At 40.0% G+C, this 25,471-nt stretch overlaps 4 protein-coding genes and 1 long non-coding RNA gene across 16 annotated transcripts in view; 2 read left to right on the top strand and 3 right to left on the bottom strand.

Annotated features, from left to right (window-relative positions):
• hspg2 (heparan sulfate proteoglycan 2) overlaps positions 1–3,590 on the bottom strand; it is a 94,684-nt gene extending 91,094 nt beyond the window's left edge. For 10 of the 12 annotated variants that reach the window (XM_044212738.1, XM_044212735.1, XM_044212741.1 and 7 more), the window contains exon 1: positions 3,197–3,590. In XM_044212738.1, coding sequence (XP_044068673.1) covers positions 3,197–3,265 — 69 coding nt within the window. In that variant the 5' untranslated portion in view covers positions 3,266–3,590. The remainder of the gene's footprint in view (positions 1–3,196) is intronic. The other 2 variants (XM_044212744.1, XM_044212743.1) reach the window with 1 other exon arrangement.
• Positions 3,591–3,609: 19 nt separating this feature from the next.
• On the top strand, positions 3,610–10,034 carry LOC122883697. Its single transcript, XR_006379692.1, has 2 exons — positions 3,610–3,745; positions 8,820–10,034. It is a non-coding gene; the product is annotated as an uncharacterized LOC122883697 (long non-coding RNA).
• Positions 9,805–14,184, bottom strand: agmat (agmatine ureohydrolase (agmatinase)). The gene is made up of 7 exons (XM_044212751.1): positions 13,587–14,184; positions 12,523–12,725; positions 12,266–12,314; positions 11,282–11,477; positions 10,588–10,767; positions 10,266–10,350; positions 9,805–10,171 (listed from the first exon to the last, which is right to left on the bottom strand). The coding sequence occupies exons 1-7, from the start codon at positions 14,009–14,011 to the stop codon at positions 10,098–10,100; spliced, it is 1,212 nt and encodes a 403-aa protein (XP_044068686.1). The 5' UTR covers positions 14,012–14,184; the 3' UTR covers positions 9,805–10,097.
• Positions 14,185–14,876: 692 nt separating this feature from the next.
• Positions 14,877–17,675, top strand: LOC122883693 (tubulin alpha chain). The gene is made up of 4 exons (XM_044212750.1): positions 14,877–15,021; positions 15,977–16,199; positions 16,287–16,435; positions 16,525–17,675. Exons 1-4 carry the CDS (start codon positions 15,019–15,021, stop codon positions 17,503–17,505), a joined length of 1,356 nt encoding a protein of 451 aa, XP_044068685.1. The 5' UTR covers positions 14,877–15,018; the 3' UTR covers positions 17,506–17,675.
• A 450-nt stretch (positions 17,676–18,125) lies between these two features.
• On the bottom strand, positions 18,126–24,710 carry pink1 (PTEN induced kinase 1). The gene is made up of 8 exons (XM_044212749.1): positions 23,770–24,710; positions 22,653–22,922; positions 22,464–22,567; positions 22,170–22,352; positions 21,205–21,368; positions 20,982–21,109; positions 20,153–20,383; positions 18,126–19,826 (listed from the first exon to the last, which is right to left on the bottom strand). The coding sequence occupies exons 1-8, from the start codon at positions 24,124–24,126 to the stop codon at positions 19,542–19,544; spliced, it is 1,722 nt and encodes a 573-aa protein (XP_044068684.1). The 5' UTR covers positions 24,127–24,710; the 3' UTR covers positions 18,126–19,541.
• Positions 24,711–25,471: the final 761 nt, after the last annotated feature.

A 25,471-nucleotide genomic window follows, 5' to 3' on the forward strand; every position in this document is an offset into this window, starting at 1 on the left:
TTGTAACAGTAGAGAAATACCCAAAAATAAAGAAAATGGTCAACAAATGCTGCTTTTGGAGTACCAGACTTTTTGGAATGACTGCGTTGCACAAAGCTATACAAAACATTTAAGATGTGAGTTCAAACGGTGAGAAGCGTGACATGCAACTGCATACACAAATTAAAAGTGAAATGTTTAGGAAACTGTGCAACGGGAGCTAATCTTGGCGGTGAATAAATCATGAGGATCCCCTCGCTGAACTGAGAACCAAAGTCAGGTTCAGAGTCCTCACCTCTCTGACCTCTATAGCGGCCCACGTCACACCTCACTGCAGAGTCAACAAATGCCAGCCTCCCGGCCTGCACTCCATATGTGCCAATGTGCTTGAGGAGGGGGTGAGCCACTTCAGTGCAGCATTGTCCCATCATCCAAGATGGCCTCTCTCCTGGGGCTATAATTCAACAGTGCAATGTTTACTGAACCCAGTCTTCAAGCAATTATGTGAATGGGTCTGGCGGGGGCAGACCTTCCTTACTGTTCAAACTGTGGAGTGGAGTTGGTGTTTGCACTGCTGTGCTTTGCAACTCCACAGAGTCCTCGTTGACTCTGAATGGGAATTAAACACCAGGTAGCCAGGTCTGAGACGACAAAGCGCCACAAAGAGAGACCAACCACCTCGCCCAGTCGATACATTACCCAGTATACAGTAAATAAATCATCACATCAAACTGTCACTGCATAACATTTATAAGCGAATGAAGGCGTTGAGTTACACAGTGAGAGAGAGAGAGAGAGAGAGAGAGAGAGAGAGAGAGAGAGAGAGAACGCCAACGACACACGCTCTGCAGACTATATAGTCATAGGAATCCAGGCCGCCCTTCCCCCAACCCCAGTCCAACCCCCAATGAAGTCAGGGGACACTTATGACAGTCTATACTGGGAGAGATCTCTGTGCCAAAATTTTCAGCAGTGGTGCTCACAGTTGGTCTGATGTCATACATCAGAAAACAAAGTGGCCTCACTCTTTTTTATATGATTAAGTAAGAGCAGACGCACAGACCACTGACCTTATCAATCCATTTCCACTTGTAAAACACTAATATGAGTCAAAACAGATCTGGGAGTAGCCGTCTTTACAGTTGTTTTTATTGAATATTAAGCTGTAAAAATACTTAACTCGAATCATTTCTCACACTAGCACTGCTGGTGGTTCACAGCAGGATTTGTGATGGAGAGCTCTTACCCACCGAGCGTTTTTATTGACTTTTATTGTTTGAGTTGATGTGTATGACCCTGACATTCCAGTGGGGAGAAAGGAAGGCCCGTAGTAACACCAGTACGTATGCTTAATTGAATCAAGAGACAGTCCGCCTGTTGTAATTCAAAGTCAGAATACAAGAAACAGATGCTTGTGGTTCCAGATAATTCAATTATGTTGGTATTGTTGGCCTAGTAGTCAATCAAGGCTGTGGTTAAAGTGTAGAGGCCATCTCCTATTACCTTCCAGTGTCAGCACACAACAGATGATGATAGCCCTCTGGGGACTGGATAGCTTTGTGGATTGATGATATTAAAGATACATAACTTGTGTTGACTTTGAGGATGCAGGTAATGCACCTTTTGTCTCAACTTTGTAAACTGACACAAGGCGATAAATCATGTCATCCACTCGGCTTGGTGCTCGATAGCATGTCACCGCTGGATGTTAAATATACCTTGAAAGTCATCAACACTATAGCTTTTCAAACGTCTGGAATATTACAGCTCATATACTCTATATCCAGCAGGTGAAAGATTTACGTCTGCTGTTCACCACAACTACGTCCCATCATTCAAAAAAGCTTTGCTTCAGATCAAATCAACACAGAGGAGTCACAGATATCTCAACCATGACAGCTCTGTTTATTGGAGGGCGTAAAGGTGAGAGACCAGACGGGATTTCTAGGGGGGGGGGGCTTCTATTCTCAGTAGCAAGGCAATGCTCATCCTCTATATGATTCATACCACAGATATAGCAGAGTAAAAATATCATGAATTACGCTCGAATAAATACCCAACAGTGCATAGGCAGTAGAGATGACACAATTAATCGATTAATTGATTGACAGAAAGTTAATCAGCAACAATTTTAATAATTGATTAATCATCAAAAGTCAATTATCAAAGAAAAAAATGTCTGTTACATTCTCTGTTTCCAGCTTCTCAAATGTGAGGATTTGCTGCTTTTCTCTGTTTTATATGATTGAAAATAAAATATATTTGATTGGGCAAAACGAGCAATTCGCAGCCATAATCTTTGGCCCCCAGAACTTGTTGGGCATTTTATAGACTGAATGATGAATTGAATAATTGAAAATATAATCAATAATGAAAATAACTGTTAGTTGCAGTCCTACAGTAAACTGCATAATAGTGAAAGCTGAATGAATAAAACCAGAGGAGTAGTAAGACATTCCCAATATGGTGCATTCTCCCAGTGGCAGTAGATCTTGGATGGAGGAGAATGGCACCGGACAAGTGGAGCCAATGTTTTTCTTTTCTTTTTTTAACAACTCAAGGCCACTTTTTTTTTTTTTTTTCTCTGCTATTGAGCCCCAACTTTTGTTCTGAAGGATTTCCAGGACTGATTCATTAATAAGGACGACACAGAAAAGAAGTCAGTCTAAATGTGTGCAAAAACAAAGGACTAACAAAGACATAGTTATAAATGCATGTTTTCATATATGTTTTGCTCACAGTGTCACGAAATAAAGTCAACTCCATACATATGTAATTTTAAAAAAAGCAGTGCAGGCAATGCAAAGTGTCGCCTGACTAAGTTTGAGAAGGTTTAGGAGTTGAGGACTCCAGGGAGACTATGAATAGCTTGTTTCTATGGACAAACTTAGCCCAGCTTCACTCAACAACAGGTTCTAATTTGTCATATTACTTTTAAAAGCATCTTTACTGTACATGCTGATATGACAGTGTGGGCTGGGATCTGTTATCCAGCCCACTTGCATGTGAGCAGCCCTGCACCAGCAGACCACACTATTTACTAAACATAAATAGCAACATCAACACATGCCTCATCTCTTTTGCCTTTAATAGGACATAAAAGCACAGATTTGTAACTTTGACTTGACCTCTGGGGGAATCAATGGTTTTACAGGTCAGTTGTGTGTGTGAATGAAACAAAAGTGGAAAGAAAGAGAGAAAGTTTGATCTCACTTACAGTAACCAGCTGGCATGTGAGTATCAACGAGAGGATAAGTCCACAGATCGAAGTGGTCGGAGTGCCCATTTTCCACCAACCCAGCACAGGCTGCAAATGCTGGGGGAAAGGAAAAACCGAGGTCCTTCACTCCTCCTGGCCGCTGGAGCGGTGTGATGCCTGCACCTTTTTCAGACTTTTCTTCTCTGTGAAGAAACCCGACTGCTCCTCTGCGTCCCACACCCGGTGGGACTTCATCAACAGGTAAAACGGATCCTTTTCCGCTCTTGTTTTTTTGTTATTGTTGTTGTTGTGCTGAATGGACGTAAAATATTGACTCGCAGAGGCTCCAAACTGTTCTTCTGTGCACTCCGAAACTTGGGACTTGTTGTGGGCTAAATGCAGTCTTGCAAAGTCACTGGGAAGTCCTGTGCTGGGATAAAGCAAAGAGAGAGAGAGAGAGAGAGAGAGAGAGAGCTGCAGAAAAAGTAAAAGGCGGAATGGAATTCAGGGAGTGCTGAAACAGAAGACAGCTAATCCCGGTGTGGGGAGACGCCACCTAGTAGACACGTAAGCTCTTTGCATGTGCCGACTCCTGAGAAAATGCTATTGTAGTATTTATATCATATCATCACGCGGACGTAAAGTCTGTCTGTGGTTCTGAATACTGAGTTTATCGCAGCGGTGGAAGATAACAGGGTTTTTTTTTTAACATTGTTAAAAATACTCCACTACAAGTATAAATCCTGCACTCATAATTTCAGAGTAAAAGTACAGAAGTATTAGCAGCAAAATGGACTTTAACTGATATATATACACATACATACATACATATATACAGTAGTGGGAAGTGACTAAGTACATTTACTCAAGTAGGCCTACTATACTTAAGTAGACTGTTGAGGTTGAGTATTTCCATTTTCAGCTACTTTACTTTATACTTCTACTCCACTACATTTTGGAAGCCAATATTGTACTTTTTACTCCACTACATTTATTTGAAAACTTTAGTAACTAGTTCTGTTCCGATTATTTAATTTAAAATATTTATAAATTAACAAAATAATTGTGAAATGGGCCATTCTGCAAAATGAGTAATTTTACTTTGGGTACTTTAAGTATATTCTGATGTTTATACTTTTGTACTTTTACTTAAGTAAACATTTTAATGCAGAACATTTACTTGTAACAGAGTATTTCTACACTGTGGTATTGCTAGTTTTGCTTCAGTAATAGTATTGAGTACTTTTTCCACCACTGTGTATGTGTAGGCTTTTTCTGGAGTATTATTTCTGATGCATTAACATAAGCTGTATTTTAATATTGTCATGGTGGAGCTGATTTTATAGTGCATCATATATGATAAATGAATCACATAGTTCATATGCAATAGCTTTATCTGCAAAGTAACTAGTAACTATGTCTGTGAAGATCAGAGTCATGGTATATCTAGATCTGTCTTAGTCTGCAAAGTAACCAGTAACTATAACTGTAAGATAAATATAGCAGAGTAAAACGTACAAGATTTCTCTCTGAAATGTAGTGGAGTAGAAGTATAAAGTAGCATAAAATGGAAATACTCAAATAAAGTGCAAAATTGTATTTAAGTACAGTACTTGAGTAAATGTACTTAATTACATTCCACCACTGCTGTATTGATCATGTTACATTACTGGTTGTATATCAGGTGGAGTAGGAACAGTGGGATAAAATAGTGAAGCCATTCTCTGTATTGTCCTATATAATATTAGTATAATAACATTTCCTGCAGGGACTTTTATTATAGAAATGTGTAAAGCATTACAAGATTTCCCTATTTTTTATTGTATGTATGTCAGTTCTTTTTAAATAAAGTATAAAACTTTATTACTCAGAAAAGTTAAGACTCCAAGTTCCACTCCACTCTACATTTTACTTAATAAATTAATGGCAGTTAAATGTTTTTATGGAAAGCTCCTGGTCATTAAAAGACTGAGATTCTCTTATTTTGGTAGAAAAGAGAAATGCTGATGCAGACTGGATTAAAAGAGCTCTCCCTAGCTAAACACAGTATACTTGAGCATTAAGTGCCCTCTACTGGAGTAAGAAGGGGCATTACACCGAAGACTAAAATGACTTCTCCATCCAGTGGATACAAAGGAGCAACTCAAGCATCAAGTGAAAATAGAAACACAATTAACTGTCCTGTGTTGCTGTCCCATCAGAGACATGTCCTAAATATAAGCACAGAAATACGTGGTAAACTACTTGTCAGGACTGAGGTCAGGAGTTGTGTGGATGACTGTATGTTTGTGTCCATACATGTAAGCAGTGTAAAGAGCACACTGTAACACTTAGAGATGTGAGAGAACAGCTGTTGCCAATTAAAAGCTGAACCCTGAATAGAAATGGCAAGGAGCGGATCTCATTTGCTCACCAAAATAGGCTAAAAGGGAGATGAACAGAATGGCGATATCAAGTTGGTTGGTATGTTATGAATATAGTACTCGTGGGATTTGCATTTTTACAGTCTAATTAGCTATGTTATAAAATTAAAGGTTCCCTCCAGTCATGTTTTAAAGTAAATAAAAGTACTAATAATAATTTATCTGATGTTTCTTCCACAAAAGAAATGACTAATTACCAAGTTAAAAATGCTTAAAATTACATCTACTCCTTGTCTCTCATTGAAAAATCCAGAATCAACGAATATGCTAATGTATTTTGTTTCAAAAGTTTAACTACTACACACCAGATAACTTCTACTAAATGTCGTACGTTCACATCTTAAACCCAAATTTAAGATGAGCTCAGAGAAAGTTTCCCTCTTCAGCAGATGAACGTGAAAACAGCCTTTTAGTAACAAACTCTGCACACACATCATTCTGCACAGTGAAGCTCAAACATCCAAGGAAAGAAACAATAAGCAAAACATATTTTTGAGTAGAGCAGAACTTTAAATTCAGTGTCTTACTGTGCGATAGCTGTGTAACAAAAAGGAAACTTAAAGGAAAAAAAGAAAATGGTATTCGTGTAGGTGGGGGGATACTGTACCATGAGGGATAAATGAGGGAGGCGAGTGTAAAATTCAGACTCGCCCAGGCATGAAGTGGAAAAGCCATAAGATAGGACCTCGGGGGAATAGATGGATACTCCACAGGCCCACAGTAGGACAGTGGTTCCCAACCTGGGGTTCGGGACCTCAGCAAGAGTTCGCAAGACAAATCTTGGGGGGGTCACAAGATGATTAATAAGAGAGAAAAGCACAAAAAAACTATCTGCTCTCCTTGTTTTTTCAGACTTTATTCTAATTGTTGCTTTTATCTCATTAATTACTGGATCATTTTACGTCTTCAAGAGCACCTTATGAAATTATGTTGAGCTGGTCAAAAATAGACATATGCAAGGGGTGTTTTTTTTAAGGTCACAAGCCAAAAAGGTTGGGAACCACTGCTGTAGGAAGTCAAATATTATAATTGCAAAACATTTGCAATATTTATTATTTCACTTTTGAGCTTTTTTGTTGATTCAATATATATTAAAGACCACCAACCACATTTATGAGAGGCTGAATCACAAGTAAACTGCAGCCCTCAGAGCCTCTGCTCCTCAGACTCCTCTTGAATACCACAGAGAGACCATTTCTGGTCTTTGACTGTGAATGCATACTAGAAGCATCTCACTGACCACAGTGGTGTGATTTAGGGACTCCTCCCTTTCCTCCTGTCAGCAAAAAAGTACTGGAAAATTTGTGTCAAACATGTTTAGTAAAAACTGTCTCAACCCATTAATTATAGGTCCCAAAACCAATGTAGCCTTCAACGAAATGTTAAGGATACTGCGGCATCCTCGACCTCTGTGTTGCAAACACTGGCCAGGTCCTCTGTGACTCACGAACACCTCTACTGGTGTTTGGAGTTTAGAGTCTAGTAAAGTACACTACTGTTTAACAAGTGCAAACACAGCTGGTGAGCTGAGATTTATGCTGGGGTAAAGACCTGAATAAACTATAGAATCTAATAACCAAATCCAGATATTAATGTCAGGCTTATTTAACAGCTTTATATCTTTACAGAGAAAACTTTATCCAGCAGGGATGATCCTTCATAACATAAGGTTTAGGAGCGGTCTACGAGCACATGCCAAATCCGACTCTCAGTTTAGTTGCTGTGCTTGCACTCTGTACACATTATTAGATTCTGCCATGAGGAATAGTGGTGAAGATGTCTGATGACTCACTCTAGCACTGGTCAGCTCTGTGTATTACATTAGAGTAACTGTAGCGCAGTGTGTGTTGCCAACTGGAGCTGGACGATGCAGCTGTTAAACCCAAATTACTGACAAAATCGGTGAATGGTTTTAATATTATTCTATGACATATACACAATTTAAAGGCCACACTTCTATGAATTACACAGCTATTCTGCCATTATCATCGATCATGTCTTGGGGTGAAACCTGTTCCAGCTTTTTCAAAAGCAAATTGAACAAATTATTTGTCTGTATAGAGTTGCGCAATTATTTATTAGCCATAGCCTACTATTTCATTATTAGGGTGTTATTTTTGTTATACAACTAGGATAGTTATACTTGACATTTCTTACTTTTTAACCATCAATATGACCGAATATTTCAATGTATTGCAGATGAAGAATCTTGCATGTTTATTTCTCGCAACAAATAAGTAATTATGTAATATGTAACTGAGGCAGTGACCAGCAGAAGTGGCCCTTAATGAAGAGCCGTTTAGGAGCCGAAAGAGCCGACTCTCGGAAAGGAACGGAGCCACAAGATCCGACTCCCTTCAAAGAGCCGTAATTCCCATCACTAGAATGAATTAGCCACTTCCTTGTTTACATCGCCGTCTGCTGTGATTGGCCCATTAAAGAGAACGCAGGGAGAGAAAAAACAGGGTACGTTTGATTTAGTTTACTGCGTGCCGCTGCCTCTCAGCTGGGTTACCTCATTTCGTTCACACTAAAAATCGCGAGGCGACGAACAATAAACCGAACACAGACAAACAAAGCAGGCTGTCGAACTCAAAACGCTGTCTTTTTCACTAACACGCTGAAAAACCTCAAACCTTTCACCGGGTCATGTGGGAAAGTAAAGCAGCTGTTTTATTATGTAACGCAACTAACCTAACGGTCATAAAAAAGCTTTTATCCTCGATGAATAATGTCACAACCCATTCACATGTCAGCAGGATTATGATATTGTAACGTTAATAGCTTTTAAGATATATATATATATGTTAAATTTAAATTTTAGGATTAATTAAGTGTATCGCACAAGAATGGTAAATAACACAAATGAACACTGGCCTGTTATCATAAACTTCATTCAATTCTATAAGACAGTAGTATAATGACAGTGGAACTACAGTGAAGATAATTACTACAACTGCCTAATGACCTTCTCAAGGCATCCTGATAAAAACAAAAATGTAGGTGCTGAGGGCATGTTCATCAAGATGACCAAACGGAGGAAGATGTCTGCTCATATTGATATTTGTTCTACCCAACATCTAGATTTTATCCAGTTAAGACAAACATGACCGTTACTGGCAGACTGATGACACCCAGCCATGCAGCGGTGGTTGCTGCGGTCATCACCACGTCAGCTTCTGCTTTAACAAATCCTTCTCAAACTATCCTTTCTGCAGCAAGAACCAGAGGGACTTTGCTGACAGCAATCCACATTGCACTTTAACCAGAATGTCATCGACGTGGTGCCTGACAGCTACAAGACACCATACCTGATAAAGATCACTTCTGACTGGTGCTTCAGCTGCATCCACATTGAGCCGGTCTGGAAAGAGGTGGTGCAGGAGATGGAGACTCTGTAACTCATCCAAAATCATTCAGCAGCCTTGTCATCTGTGTAAGATATCCACAAACCTTTTCAGGTTTGTGGATATCTTATCATGGATATGAGAGATGGGTAGCCAGTCACCTTGGTGCTCATGGCACCCCATCGATACTTGAAGTCATCAATGGCAAAGTGAAGTTTTTCCATTATGCTGTAGCAAAGGAGCCCTGGAGGCAGTTTGTATTAGACCTGCTTCCTGTCAGAGACTTGTGGAGCAGGTAAATATCTGGCTGTCTTGTTCGCAGTAATGCTGATAAACATTGTATTGGCAGTGCGTTACAGGAAAACATTACATTTGAAAGTTGTACACACCTCACATGTAGGTGCAAGGCTATTGGAAATCAGCACTGATAAAGAGTAATGCCTGCACACTGACTCAAAACCATGAAATTATTTAAGTTTTGATCCCCCGTCTTTGTCAGATCAGGCATTACAACGCTGCATTTTTCATATACAGTATCTTAGATGCCACTGACAGGAACTGAATTACTAACACAAACGTCAATAATTTATCTCTATATCTGCACAGCTGACAGGTTTTTGCTTATAAGGACGTGGCTATCTTTCAGAGATAACAAATTTCTCCCTGCGCCAAGGCTGGTCTATCAGAAGCTCTTTGATGAATATTTTGTTGTAATTCTGTGGATTTTAGAAATGTTGCAGACATAATATTAATTTCATGTTCTGAATGTTTTCCAAATGGCCACAAATGATGCATTATTATATTCATGTGATATAGAATTATGTGACATGACAAACGCATGAAAGTGAAGTCAAACTTAGTGTGCGCTTGGTTTATTCATTTGTTTTGTTAACATAAACTGTAAAAATGTCACTGTTAATATATTACATGGAATACTCTTTTACAAGTAGGTGTAAATGACATCTGCTGCTGTTTCAGTTGTTCTTCGATAGTGCATTCATCATCTTGATCGTTGTAATAAAATGCAATATCTTTATTGAATAAAACATTAAATTGTAATTGTTGCAGGACAGCCTGCTCATTTGGCGTTCGGTTATCTGTATTTATTTTTAACAAACTACCTGTTCTGTACTGTGTGGTCTGTACTGATTAGGAGTATTTAATTTTTGGGAGGACACACAGCATTTCAAAAAGGAGGTTGGCACCAGTCAGTGCAGTGTTCCCTGTTGAGAAAAAATAATAAAATGAAAATATAAATAATGGTTGTAAAACAAAACTCCCCCCAGAATTTGACAAAAAATAAAATGTGAAAAGTACCTGTGGTGTCATAGGGTGGAGACACCTCCACTAGATCACATCCAACAAGGTTTAGGCCACGGCAGCCCCGAATAATCTCAACTCCCTAAATCCAACCAAGATAACAAAACTATATTAGAATTTATACAGCTGAGAAGATAAATAAGTACAGAACATTCATTTGTGTTATTAAAGAACTTCCTATATGTACACTGGAGTTACAGTAATTATGTGGAACAAGTGTAAATTCTTTGCACAACTTGTAATATGACATGGTTGTGTCATCCGATTAAAGTCATAGAAGATAGTTTAGAAGGATTAAAGTCTGTTTCACCATGTTTACCTGTATGGGAGTAAGCCCTGCTATCTCTGGTGTGCCTGTTCCAGGGGCAAAGCCCGGGTCAAGAGCATCGATGTCGAAACTGAGGTAAACTGGACCACTGCCCATCTGAGCCCTGACCTCAGCCATCAGAGGCGCAAGAGATTTGAACCAACATTCTTCCACTTGTACCACACGGAAACCCTGCACAATAAAATAAAAATTAGGGTTGTTTGTTCAAAGACAATCATTCTTTTTTTGTTTAAAAGGGATGATATGCAACATTGCACAAAATGACTTACTTAGGATATCTGTTATTGACTCGATTGTTTGACCAAGTGCTGAGATTTCTGGCATCTGAAACTTATTTTCAGTTCAGCTAGCTCATCCATTGCTGATTGTGACTTTTTGTTTTAATTGTAACCTTTGACATTGTTTGACATTTTGGAAAATACGAATATTCGCTTTCTTGCCGAGTTAGTTGAGAAGATGGATACCACTCTTATGTCTCCACTGTAAATATGAAGCTGAAGCCAGCAGCCGGTTAGCTTAGCTTAGCATAAAGACAGGGGTTCAAGTCACTGCACCTGGCCAAGAAACTGTCAGGCACATAACCCCCTATGGCCCATTGGCTATGCAGTAAAACCAGAATGCTGGCTTTTGTCTGAAGCATTGCCTTATGTTATCTACAAGACCTCCAGTATTCTAGCAGAGTTACCTGTGACCGATTCCATTCATATGAATCTGCAGAGTAGCCTGAACCACGCAGGCCGATCTGGACCACTCTCTTGCAGTCCAGTAGCCCCTCCTCCACACAACGTCTGAATGGAGTCCCATGTCCGATCTTCTCCCCCAAGACCACATCACTGGTGTCAGCATGAGCATCCACATGGACCAGACCCACTGGGCCATACCTGACAAATTATTACAGAGCAGACTGAGTGAGGCACAAGGACACAGTGTATGAACTGGTTAAGAGGCAGTCAATGTCAAAAGTTCAGATTTGAATTTGTCTAAGCTTTGTCCTAGACGTTGCTTGATTTGTCATTTGTGACATCTACAAACAATGTAAAAAGCCATACAGTTTATCATGGAGCAGAATAATATTACGAATACATAACAAAATGTATATGAAAATATCTGTTCTAGAGCTGAAACAATTGATTAATCGGTTAGTCGATCAATAGATAATGAATCAGCAACAATATTGATAATTGACAAATCGTTTCAGTTATTTTATCAACCAAAAACGCCAAACACTTATTAGTTCCAGCTTCTTAAATGTGAAGATGTACTGCTTTTCTCTTTTTTAAAATCATTTTAATGGAATATCTTTGGGTTTCAGACTGTTGGTCAGACAAAACAAGACATCTGAAGATCTCACCTTGAGCTCCAGGGCTTTTTTCACTAGACTAAATGATTAAATCGATTAATTCAATTCAATTATATAGCGCCAATTCATAACAGAAGTTATCTCATTGCACTTTTCCTATAGAGCAGGTCTAGACCGTACTCTTTATAATATTAATCTAAAAACTAATCAACAGATTAATCGATAATGAAAATAATCTTTTTGTTTGCTGTGGAAACACGGAAAAAATCATGTCTAAACATGTCCAGGCAATCTGAACTGATGATAATATGACAATAATATCTGATGGCATCATGTACAGCCCCTGGCAATGAAGCGTGGCCTACTTACTTCTCAGCAACAGCTTGCAGGATCGGATATGCAATTGTGTGATCGCCACCTGCAAACACCAAAAACTCCTTAACATCTGACCTTCGATCGAACATGAGCTACAGTTTATAAGGATATTTAAATGGCTAATAATTATACAGCCATTGCAGAGCTCGCTGTAATGGTTATAAAATATTTACTGAGCTATCTTGACTATCTGTCTAGAAGGTGAAGACATTGTGTAAACATGTTCTTCTTTTTCCTCTAGTCCCTCTCACCCATAGTGAGAGGAATGCAGCCAGTAGCCAGGATCTTCCAGTAGGCCTCCCTGATGCGTTTGCATGTGTCCTTCAGGTCATACATATTCACATTGACGTCCCCAATATCAGCCACCATAAGGGACTCATAAGGTGCTGCCCTGGTGCCACTGTTGTAAGATCTCAGCATGGCAGATTCCACTCTGATCTGCCTGGGACCAAACCTGCGGTGGTGGAGGGAATATCTGGTATTTCATTTCAATGCTGCAGTGATTTGAAACTGAAGCTGTGAAGCAAACTGGTACATTTACGCAAGAACAGTACATACTGTACTTACAGTTTTGAGGTATTTGCACTTTACTTGAATATTTCCATTTTATATTTTAATTTGTCATGCAAAAATGCCAAACACTTCATGTGTCCAGATTTTGAAATGTGAGAATTTGCTGCTTTTCCTTCTAATTTATTTTAAATACATTTTGAGGTTTGTACTTTTGGTTGGACAAAACAAGCATTGTGAAGGTGTCACTTTGGGCTCTGGGTCGACTGTGATGGTTATTTCTCATTATTTTCTGATCATTTTTACAAACCAAACAATCAATCGAGAAAATAATCAGCAGATTAATCCACGATGAAAATAATTTGTTGAAATCCTATACAAAACAGTTGAAATTAGCTCCACCTCAACATAGCTACAACAGTAAAATGCTGCTTACACACTGATGCACGAGTGATAATAATCAAATATATAATAAAATATATGTCACAGGGGCCATTTTTCTGCATTGACTACTTTTACTTTTAATACATTAAGTACATTTTCCTGCTTACACTTGCATACCTTTACTTTTAGGTAATATTTAAAATGCAAGAGTTTTACTAGTAATCGAGTAGTTTTACAGTGTGGTATTAGTAGGCCTTTACTTTTACTTAAGTAAAGGCTCGGGAAACTTCTTACACCACTGGACAATAGCGGTGGGTGTACTACTGTGACAAAACTGTAAGTAGGCCTGACAGTGTAATGTAATAGTGACTCTTGTTGCAGGCACATATAGCCTAACAGCAGCTGCAGAGAAAAACACCACCTTGCTCCAGGTCGGTTGGAGGTCCCGGTATCAATTGGGACGCCGACAAACGCCGCATCGAGCCCGTCCGCTGTCTCCTGGTAGGGCAACTTGGCCATAGTGGGGATCCCTGACACCCGTGCAACAAACTCGGCGCTCGGTGGCACATTGTAGCGTTTCCCGGAGCTTTTTCTGTTGGGATTAATGTACAGACCTCGTCTGTCGCTGCAGAGAGACAGAGTTTGTCGTGGCCCTAGAGAGAAGCCCGCTGCAGTCCCACTGCAAGACGGCGAAATCACAGCGCGAGTTATCTTCTTCCAAACTGACAACATAACTTGGTGAGAGTTATGAGTGTAAGCCATACTGGTAACTGTGCGGTGTGTGAGAGGGTGAGATGGACTTCCACTGCTACCTTTAGTGTTTCCTAGTAAACTCGTAATATTCATGGCCTTATTAGCAGCAGGCAACTGACAAAAAGTCCACCAGGATAGTGTTTAATATGTATTTAGGTGGCCATATGTTCTTGTGTTGAATGCACCATCTCTGATCCTCACATAAACCCCGCGCAGTACCACATCAGCTCAGGTGAGATATACATTTGCTACTTTTCATGTCCCGTCGTGCTTGTGGTTTTCAAAGTTACGACGTGGTTGTGAGCGTGAAGGCAGCAGACTGATAATCAGTAACGGAGCAGGTGGGCACCGCCTGTGGAAGGCCAATAAATCAAACACATCAAAACGTATGCATGATAAAAATGATAATACTCACGGTAGGTCAAAATTATGAGATGGTAAGCTACATTTTTAGAAGATAAGTCAGAATTTTGACATGCTAAGTTTAAAAAAAATGAGATGTCAACATTTTGTTTTTGGCTCACTATTATGCATGATAAGAACAAAAGTAACCACGGTAAGTCACAATTATGAGATGCTAAGTCAACATTTTGACAGTGAGAACTGGACTTAAAACATATGGAAATAATTTCTCGGTTGAACAAAAAGGAACATTAAAAACGTTCAGTAAAATTAAATCGTTGTCCCAGATCCCCAGCAAAATCAGACAGGATAATTTAAACTTCCTGTAATTTGGGCATTGGGGGTAAATGTATGAGTTAACATTACATTCAACTTTCCCTTTCCCCATTCCCCTTATTTTTGCATTTGTACCACGTGTGGCCGGTATAGCCCTGGACCAAATCATCAACACATCCTCGATATAAGGTTTTGGGATCAAAGTCCTACCTCAGCTCCAGCATCCGGGTTGTTCTGGCTCTGGATGTGAACCAGTTACAGCCGCAGGCTGAGGAGGGGTTTTCAGTGTGCGCACTTCACCTGTCCTCCTCAAGAGGCAGACTGTGGCGCATCAGCAGCTCAGCCTCAGACAGCGGCACACCTCAGACACAATCCTTCCCCAGACTTTGTGTCATTACGTTGCATGATAGCGAAAAGCCATCATGGTAAGTGTGATTTTAAATGTAATTTCTAACATTTTATTTCCAGATCTCTTGCTTAGAAAATCTAACCTATATTAAAAGGGGAGGGGAGGGAAAGTAGGTCATGCTTATGAGATTTATCCACCGTTGCTCTCTGTTGTCTCGCTATATTCTCTAAGCCTGTTATGACTATAAATTGTTTTATTATGAAAATTAATATTCATGCTTTCAGACCAAAAAAATCGTAGGTTTTCACGTAGGCTAATGCATTCCTGCAATACAAACGCCTAATCATCTTCCCACATAACTGCTAAATCAGCTTAGACACCATTGGTTGACCACTGGTCTCACACGACCTTACCAGTGTGAAATTTTCTGGCCCTTTATGCAGCATTTATATAAATATATATTACATCAATTCAGTGCTCCTTGTTCTGAAGATCATTTTATGTGAAATGATAAATCCCTCTGAGTGTCTGGTTAGGCTACGTAAAAACCACCTATAATATCTCTATTTAATATATTGGCCTACTATAAAAAATAAAATAGATATTCCATGACTCATAATGTCAGTGTGAATGTGTTTTTTTTAAAGAGACAGCACACTGCAACATGTATGACCTAGATAATCCTCTCTCTCTACAGTAGGCTAATCCCATGCCAATAGACACAGTTTTATGTCGCAGCAGAAAATGCACGGGCTCCTGTAAAATAAATGATGGACTGAACCTCAGTCAGACAGGCTATAACAGAAAGACTGGTGTAACAATGAAAGCTTTTCATGCAATGTGGGGAGAATTATTTGAAGCAGCTTGTGCTGATATGTAGCATCTGGCAGTTAAAGGCTATCTCAAAAAACGCTTTGTATTTATAGAACCTCCATTTTAATTAGCATCAGTGGTTTTGGAAAATCTGTTTCCTTTGTCAGACGTGCAAGATTCATCTTCTTAAATCCAAATCTTCTTTCTCTGAACCTCAGCGTGAGTGTATCTCCATCCACGTTGGTCAGGCTGGAGTACAGATTGGCAATGCCTGCTGGGAGCTTTACTGCCTGGAACATGGGATCCAGCCGGACGGACAGATGCCCAGTGACAAAGCCATCGGTGGAGGAGACGATTCCTTCAACACCTTCTTCAGTGAGACTGGAGCTGGAAAGCATGTCCCCAGGGCTGTCTTTGTGGACCTGGAGCCCACTGTCATCGGTAAACTCTAATATAGACATTATAGTTATCTCTTGATTTTATTTAGTCAGACCCTCAAGTCATTTGTGATTCAACCTGTCTCTTCAGATGAGGTGCGCACCGGTACCTACCGCCAGCTGTTCCACCCTGAGCAGCTGATCACTGGCAAGGAGGATGCTGCCAACAACTACGCCCGTGGACACTACACCATCGGCAAAGAGATCATTGATCTGGTGCTGGACAGGATCCGCAAACTGGTGGGTAACTTGATATCAGGAGGGATCTATTCCTAATTTCAAATTAAATGACGTAACTGTATGTGATCACTGTCTCCCTGTGTCCTCAGGCCGACCAGTGCACTGGCCTTCAGGGCTTCCTGGTTTTCCACAGCTTCGGAGGTGGCACCGGCTCTGGTTTCACCTCCCTGCTGATGGAGCGTCTCTCTGTCGACTACGGAAAGAAATCCAAGCTGGAGTTCTCCATCTACCCAGCTCCCCAGGTGTCCACCGCTGTGGTGGAGCCCTACAACTCCATCCTGACCACCCACACCACCCTGGAGCACTCTGACTGTGCCTTCATGGTAGATAACGAGGCCATCTACGATATCTGCCGTAGGAACCTCGATATCGAGCGTCCCACTTACACCAACCTGAACAGGTTGATTAGTCAGATTGTGTCCTCCATCACAGCTTCCCTTCGTTTCGATGGTGCCCTCAATGTTGATCTGACAGAGTTCCAGACCAACTTGGTGCCATATCCCCGTATCCACTTCCCTCTGGCCACTTATGCCCCTGTCATCTCTGCGGAGAGGGCTTACCATGAGCAGCTCTCAGTTTCAGAAATCACCAACTCCTGCTTCGAACCAGCCAATCAGATGGTGAAGTGTGACCCTCGCCACGGCAAGTACATGGCTTGCTGCCTTTTGTACCGTGGTGATGTGGTGCCCAAAGATGTGAATGCTGCCATTGCCACCATCAAGACCAAGCGCTCCATCCAGTTTGTGGACTGGTGCCCCACTGGTTTCAAGGTTGGCATCAACTACCAGCCGCCCACTGTGGTTCCTGGTGGCGACCTGGCTAAGGTCCAGAGGGCTGTGTGCATGCTGAGCAACACCACTGCTATTGCAGAGGCCTGGGCTCGGCTTGACCACAAGTTTGATCTGATGTACGCTAAGCGTGCCTTTGTTCACTGGTATGTAGGTGAGGGCATGGAGGAGGGAGAGTTCTCTGAGGCCAGAGAGGACATGGCAGCTCTGGAGAAGGATTATGAAGAGGTTGGAGTCGATTCCATTGAGGGTGAGGGAGAAGAGGAAGGAGAGGAGTATTAAAAGGGACTTTAAAGCACAAGCTAAACGGGAAACAAATTATTTAATTTGTTCTTAAATACATTTCAAACAGAAATGTTTGTCTATTCATCACCAGTTTGGCTATGTTCAGAGTAAAAATCCATTAAAATGTGAGTTTTGCTCTGTCCTAAATAAAATTCCTGTAACGAGAAGTTGTTTCTGTTATTTATCAAACCTTCTTTCAATTTTTTTTGTGAATACTGACAAATTAACTATTAGTTGCAGATGATTTGTCCGTCATAATCTTGAAATACTACATCCAATGCCTTCAGGTGTTGACAGATGAGGAAATTGTATGTAGAAGTTTGAGAAATAGCTGTACAGCAAAAAACACTGTACATTACATGTCAAGTTTTGTTGAAGAAGCCTAATATATATTTAATAACTTTATAGTTTAGCCTGTAGTTTATATTTGGAACCTTTTTCAAATAAATTTGTGTATCAAATCTTTTCCTCCTGACTATTGTTAAGTCATCTTACTGTGTATGTCACCAACTCTGTTAACGTGAAAAATGTATCTAAATTCACTCGCAGAGATGTTAACTTAGAAACAAGAGGGGTTAAATAAACAAGAGGAATGATTTGCACAGTCCATTCAGAGCTCTTTTCAGACAGATACTTTTATTCTGAAACACAGCAGAAAAATCTACATATATCCAAAATATTTCTCACCATCTTTAGTATGAAAACTTAAACACTCTATATCTTGCATCCCTAACTGACACATGATTATGATATATAATTATGCAATGTTATAATGCCAGAATTGTAGGCTTAATGTGACTAGTTCTGATAACAGATCATAGTGAAGTCACTCTATTCAAATCACAGATTTGGCATAATTTGTTTTAGAATAGGTATAATAGATAAGCTGGCAACAAACAAACACCAGTATGCCATAGCAATGGCTCTGAGCAATTGGACATAAAGTGCAAACCACAGGAACAAAAACAAAACAAGTCACATCCTTTAGGTCAGTCAATAATCTGCATGATCCATGCTATCTACAATCATCATTGTGATAACTGTGTAGTAACATGTTGGGGAGGTTTAACATGCATTACGTTGTGCAGAATGGGTGAGTAAGTGATTTTTTGGCTCACAACCTTACACAGACACCTACTGATAACCAGTTTGATGGAAGCACTAGCTGTTTAAGGGCAGCATGTTACCTGTGAGTGTGAAGTTTAATGTCGCCCTACACAGTAGGGTCTGACAAGTACAGTATTTAGTTTTACTTTCTACTCTAATGTAAAATATCTGCACTGGCCTTAACCTTTATCAGTCCAAAGCTTCTACACAGGCCAATTTTAATCAAACACACAGGTAACACAACTGTATGAGTCTGGGGTCTTTCCTAGCAAATATCTAAAAAAAAAAAGTGCATCAGCGCTTGTAAAATATAATATCAGAATAACAGAAATACCAGTAGCCATTGGTACCTCGCATTTCTGGGCCAATTTAGTTGTTTGGTGTAGACAAACAATACATATTTAAGGAGAAATGAATCTATACACAGAAATATAGAAAACACAGAGATACCAAGGTTTTTTCCCCACCATCAGTAGCCTCAATAATCCATGATGCAATGCACCCACAAGACCTGTTGCATTTTGCATAAAAGGGCACTAGCCACACTTTGCTTTAACTCCTGCTGATGTTGTAGTGATGCTGAGAGAATACAATCTGGGAAATGCCGATCAGCAATTTCAGCAGCAAAAGACAACACTGGTTTAAGGGCGAATCAGGAAATCCAAAAAGGTGAATTAAACCATTTGATAATTCACAATAACTGCTGGAATACACTGACAGTCACAGGTGATGTGACGTGATGTGAGAGTGGAAGAGTAGAGTGTCACTGGGGTTTGCCTTAATAGCCATTAGATGTAAAGGCTAAGACTATAAATATTATAAATATAGATGTCATACTGAAAATCAAAGCATGTTTCAACTCTAGGCTCCCAGTATACCCATATCAATGACTCTTAAACTATGTGTCTGAATGAGTGAGAGTGGATCTATGCAGACAGTATGCAGGCCTGACGCTGCTCTCGTCCATACAGGAGGAAGCCCACAGCGGTGCGCAGTTCCTCCAGGTCCAGGTTAGACAGGAAGCTCCTCTGAAGCTCTGCCTCCACCATGTTTCCAGTGGGTCCAGTACAGCCCTTCAGGAGAACCACAGCTGACTGGCACAGCAGCCAATCAGCCAGCTTCTTCATGCCAACACTATCCTGATTTGCCAGGGCCTTCCGTCCCCAGAGGCTAAGATGTAGCATGTTAGCCGCCACACGGGCACTGGGGCGCTGCAAAGTAACAGTAACATGTATGAGTTTTGTAGTATCAAAGAGTTGGTTAATTGTTAATATTACCAGACTGCTGGTAGACTACTACCAGACATAACAATTGAGCAATTATTAAATGCGCCCATATCTTTATCAGTGCCCAAACTGAGAAAAACAAGACTTGTCAAATGCTACAATATCATGACACTGCTTTGATTACAACATTTTAAAATAAGGCTTAGAAAATGTGATTTTAAGAATTTTCCAAGACCTATAGACACCCTGTCCGGTCATATCACCTGTGAGCACACAGCATCCCAACAAATCCTTCACAACCCCTGCTATACCTTGCTTGGGTTCCTCCTGAGGAGTAATCGGATCACTAACTGCACATCAGCTGGAACATTGGAGGGTAGAGAAGGAAGCTGCTTCTCCTGGTAACTCCTGCTCTCCAGTCCCACTGCTCGATAGAACGGGTTATGCTGGCCGAATATCTCATAGGAGATGGCACCCACAGCCCAGGAATCTGCCTTGCTGTAGTCAATCACCGCACCACACCCTGGAACTGCAGTGGCCACCTTGGGGCAGATACATCATGAAAATGTAAGTTTAAAAGTCAAATGCAAAAAAAGTAATATTATGGTTAAATGTAATGACTTGTTATTGTAGAAGTAGTTGTTTATAACTGTATTAATAACAATGACTTACTGTCCCAAATGACAATCCCTTTAAAACACACTGTTAAATTGTAATTTGAGCTACTGCCACCTCTGGTTATTACCATGGAGGAGGTAATTCTACTCTTACATACACTACCTACATTAAAGAATATTTTCATGAGCGCAGATGTGTATTGGTGCCATTTATTTGAAGGTTATTTAAATTGTGATTATGGGTAATTTGATGCTGCTATCACCACCCAAATCACATTTCCCTCCTGGAAAGTTTTCAAAGGATATGTGACAGGTAAAACACATAATATTATATATCTGTGTGTGTTTAGACACCAAAGGCAACTACATACAGTCTTCTTTTACTGTCTACAACTGATAATGCTCTGCTTCTTTATTAACATTTGGACAAGTTCAAGTTGTATAGGGGCCAATAAGAGACAGTTCAGCAACTGCTGGACATTCTTCTTTTACTTAATAACAATAAAGAGCTACTTAAGCCTACCTCAGGAGCCATAAGGGAGGCATTCCCTCCTCTGTTGACCCATATGCTGTTGAATGGCAGCTGTAGACTAGAGTCACTCTGGGTCAGGCAGCAGCCAAAGTCAGTAATCACTAAACGAGGGCAACCATCTGCACAAAAGCAAAATCAATTGACATTTTAACAGAGAACTGATCAAATCTCGAACTGATGTTTGAATTGTTCTCTTACTGAATATTTCTCTGACCAGAGTCAAACTCCAACAGCACGTTGTCTGATTTGAGATCCCTGTGAGCAACACCCTGTCTGCAAAGATGGTCAACCCCCTCGAGGAGCTGCAGCACCATCAGAGAGCCCTGCCTGCGGCCTGGTGTGGACACTTCCAGGTACTGTCGCAGCGTGCAGGGGTAGCTATAGCAAAGAAGAAGACAGGATGCTAGAGCTACTGAACTGGATGCCTTCAGTTTTCTTGTATACACCACCTTAAAGTTATAATCCTTATATCAAAGCCAGTTTTTGATACTATTTGTGGTCTGCATTTTTTAAAGTCATTCGGTGTATTTACATTCTGTCATTACCTCTCTTTTATAGTAGTTTTCATTTTTAATATTGGGGTCCGCCATTCCCGCATGGAATTCAAATCACACAAAAGGGATTCACAGGAAGCGATGCAGCATGTAATCCAGCGTTATTGTTTGTAATTTTATCTTACTGATTTCAGCCTCACTGTTCACTCTCCTAACACTGTATCAGAGCTGTATTAAGTTACCGCTAATTCAAACTGAACATTTCCTTCTGCTCCTAGTTCACATTAAAAGCATTTAACAAGTAGTGGCTTTTATTGTGAAGCTGTCACAGGAAACACAATATATTTGTCACCAAAGTTAGCGCTGACAGTGATTGTTCATCAAAAATGTATCTTCAGAGCAGACTGTCATTTTTTGACAGGGGATAAGTTTTAAATATTGTAGGGAGTTTGTTTGGTTGTGCTATTAACAGATACACAAAGCTGCTCTTTGGTTATATTTCTGACAAATCAGCTGCCCAAGGAGTGTTAGCTGGAGTACTAAACTGAACTTGCTGTTACCACCATGTCACCAAATCAACCAGAACCTAAGGATTATAACTTTAAGATGAAGCTGGTGACATTTGTTTTTAAAGCAGTCTAATTTACTTGGATTGATCAAGAGGGTGAAAGATGGCAGGTCTTACTTCTTCATGACCAGGAAAAGAGTGCGGTTGTTGCCCAGACCAGCAGGGTTAAGCCTGGCTGGCAGCACATCTGGATACTCTTCCTGGGCACCTGGCAGCAATGGGACGTCCGCTGTGAAAGCCCGGTACACTCTGATCACATTAGGGTGTGCTGACACTCTTTTGGGCAGGACTCCAAAATGTCTGCATGTAGAGAGATCATAGCCATTCATGAGCTGTTCATTCCTACACCCTGTTCAGCACTGCAGGACTAGCAATGAACTATGAAAGCAGCACTGACAGTATAATACTTACCCATCCACAGTGATTTGTTCTTTTTCCTGCTTTAAGGCCAGGGGGCTTGCAGGCACCAGCTCCTGTGACATGGATTTTAATATCGCCTCGCTTGATGACCCTGACTGCAAACAAATGGCATCAAAAAATAATTGTCAAACTAATACCTAAAATTGTGGAGAAAAGTGTGGAATATAGTAGAACACCAACCCCAAAGTTCCACATCATCTTGACAGCCAAAGGGAAGGTTCTTAGCGAGCAACATGTCAGAGATCGAGCCGTCTCCCCTTCCTCTTCATCTTCTCTCAGCTGCACCAGGGAGCTGTTATTCTCCTTCGGAGGGTCAAACAGAGCTGCAGCCTCGTACACAGCAGCGTTGGAGCCTTTCCCAATCTGATTCCCTATAATGTAATCCTCCAGTTTATATCCAGAGCTGAATGGCTTGAGTGGGCTCTGGAATCTTTTCTTGCTAAACACTGCCTACAGATTGGGAGAAATATTTTTTAAGATGCAGAAAGGTAGTTGTGTGCACATCCCGTCCTTCCCTCCAGGCCAGGTGAAGGATAACAGATTCAGTCAAGGAAAAATTGAGAGTATTCACAAATGGGTTTAGAGCTCCTAAAACTAAGTTGTAAATAATGTAATAACAAATTATTATATAGCTGTAGATATGTCAGGTCAGTAACCAAAGTAGCTTTTATGGTTGACATTTCTGTACTGTCAAATGCATCATCTTTTGCAAGCTTATGTCAACTGGCAATGACTACAAAGGCATCATCCTACTAGTAGTAGTTATACAAGTAGCAAAAGTAAGAGGGAAATGGACAGGATAAGTGCAAAGCAGATGGACAACTTTTATCTATTATTAGATCTCCATGTCTCCAAGTCCATGACACTACACAATAATCTAATAATAATAACTGCTAGTGGTGGAAAAAGTACTCAAATCCTTTACAAAAGTAGTTTTGGGGTACTTTTACTTTACTTTAGTATTTCCATGTTATGCTACTTATACTTCTACCCCACTACATTTAACTGACAACCAAATAATTAAAGAAAATGTTAAACTACCCAACAAAGGAGTTAAAATTAATAATTATATAATGTACTACACACACACACACATATATATATATATATATAAGATACATAGTAATATAACATTATTCTGCATAAGATTTTTGAGACTTGCTGATAATACTTATGTACTTTTACTTAAGTACACATTTTAATCCAAGACATTTTCTTGTAATTAAATGTATTTACACTGCGGTATAACTAGTTTAGTAGAGCTCTTAGGAACAACACTTTATCTGGTGATACATACCTGGATCTCCTGGCAAGTGGCCGCACTCTTTCTGTCATCCTCAAGCTGCTGTTCGATGAGCCCCACACCGAGACCGAAAGCCAAAAACACGGCTCTGTTTCGCGGGGACCCGCCACCAAACCTTCTCCTGAAGCCGGCGGACTGAAGCTGAGCTGCCAGGCCCTTCAAAGAAGTGCGGTAATAGCGGTACCGAGACGGCAGGAAAGCCTGAGGCTGAACGGTGTGGACCGACGGGCCTACACGGAAACGGTCAGCTCGGAGCTTTGCTACGGCTCGGCCCCCCGATTTGAGGAGACCCAGCTTAAACACCGACCGGCCCAGCTCGAGCCCCCGGCTAATAGCGTGTTTCACAGACATAATTTACCCGCAAAGGTAACTTAAGCTGTTTATTGAGTCCGCTTGTGTCAAGCAGTCCGCAGCTATCTCTGTCAAGGATACTGTTATGTAAACAAAACAACTGCTACTGCGCATGCGCGAGAATGACAGCTGACCTAAATATCTTTTCTTTTTTTTTTCTGTGCAACAAAAATTATTCTGTACAGGCTTTAAAGCTGCAGTTTTAGAAAAGATCGTGAGCAAAAATAGTTACTTAGTAGTCTGTCTGGAGTTTTAACCCTAATGAGGAAAAGCCTCAAAGGTTTTTGAAACACTAAGGGCAGAAAGACTCCAAACGAATTCCGTGCAACAGTCAATATCAATAACCAAGTCGATTATTTTCCAGAGCCACAGAGACCCAATTAACGCGCAGGTAAACCATATTCTTTGAGCTGTCAGATTATGTGGGCCGGTATGTATAAAACATATAGAATGGACTGGATAATGGTCTTAAACCTTAACCTATGAGACGAAAAATAAAAATACGATAAAAAAAAATAAAGTCTTTGCAAAAAGTAGCAACAGGACAGATCCTGGCTGCAGGCAAGATGGCAGAAGTCAACCACGATGTCATCAGGAAGTCACGTGACATCAACGGACAGAAATGGTAGCTTTTTTTCTTTGCTTTTTAAAAACTTCAGAACCATTTTCTCCATGTTTGCAAGCTTTATGTAAATAAGATACTAACAATGACTAACGCCAGCTTTCTTTCTGCCTTTTCAATCATCTCTGGTTCATTTTTAATCTTTATTTGAAACAATAAAACTAACTTTTTTCATTTATTTTGGAGAAATGTAAAAAATCTGATGGAGTCTGATAAACAGATGGGAAGTTTGTATAACCTGAGTTTTATTGCCACCCAGCTTGTTCAATGTTAGTGTGTAAGACATCAATTGTCAATTGTCATGTTCTGAGTTACATTAATATTCAGCTTTGTAATGTTTCATTACAAGATCATACACATGTAACTTAAACAATACTTAATTACTAATTGCTCAGTTTTACTGTTAAGCCTAATTCATTTAAATCCACGTCCTACAGTAAAAAAATCGTTTACCAGACTGAAGGTCAACATACACTGCATGTCAACACCTGACATGACATGATTTATTTATTTATTTTATTGTTGAAATAGAGTGTGACAAAAAAAAGTGACATAATAGACATAATGTCTAATATAATATAATAGTAATAATAAATTATGTTGTAATGACAAAATTATTATAATAATATAATAAAATAATATGATAATATAATATTATAATAGTTACCATATACTGAACAGTACAATATAATAATAATAATAATAATAATAATAATAAACATT

Source organism: Siniperca chuatsi, linkage group LG10 (assembly GCF_020085105.1).
Source record: "Siniperca chuatsi isolate FFG_IHB_CAS linkage group LG10, ASM2008510v1, whole genome shotgun sequence".
NCBI classification, from domain to species: Eukaryota; Metazoa; Chordata; class Actinopteri; order Centrarchiformes; family Sinipercidae; genus Siniperca; species Siniperca chuatsi.

Coding starts and splice junctions, on each gene's coding strand:
- LOC122883693 (XM_044212750.1), top strand. Junction 16,200..16,286: donor CCTGGAGCCCACTGTCATCG/GTAAACTCTAAT, acceptor CTGTCTCTTCAG/ATGAGGTGCGCACCGGTACC. Junction 16,436..16,524: donor TGGACAGGATCCGCAAACTG/GTGGGTAACTTG, acceptor CTGTGTCCTCAG/GCCGACCAGTGCACTGGCCT.
- agmat (XM_044212751.1), bottom strand. CDS start 14,011: ATGAATATTACGAGTTTACTAGGAAACACTAAAGGTAGCAGTGGAAGT. Junction 11,478..12,265: donor CTGCAAGCTGTTGCTGAGAA/GTAAGTAGGCCA, acceptor ATAATTTGTCAG/GTATGGCCCAGTGGGTCTGG. Junction 10,351..10,587: donor CAGGGCTTACTCCCATACAG/GTAAACATGGTG, acceptor GGTTGGATTTAG/GGAGTTGAGATTATTCGGGG.
- pink1 (XM_044212749.1), bottom strand. CDS start 24,126: ATGTCTGTGAAACACGCTATTAGCCGGGGGCTCGAGCTGGGCCGGTCG. Junction 22,923..23,769: donor CCACTTGCCAGGAGATCCAG/GTATGTATCACC, acceptor CCCAATCTGTAG/GCAGTGTTTAGCAAGAAAAG. Junction 21,369..22,169: donor CTTTTCCTGGTCATGAAGAA/GTAAGACCTGCC, acceptor TCTTTGCTATAG/CTACCCCTGCACGCTGCGAC.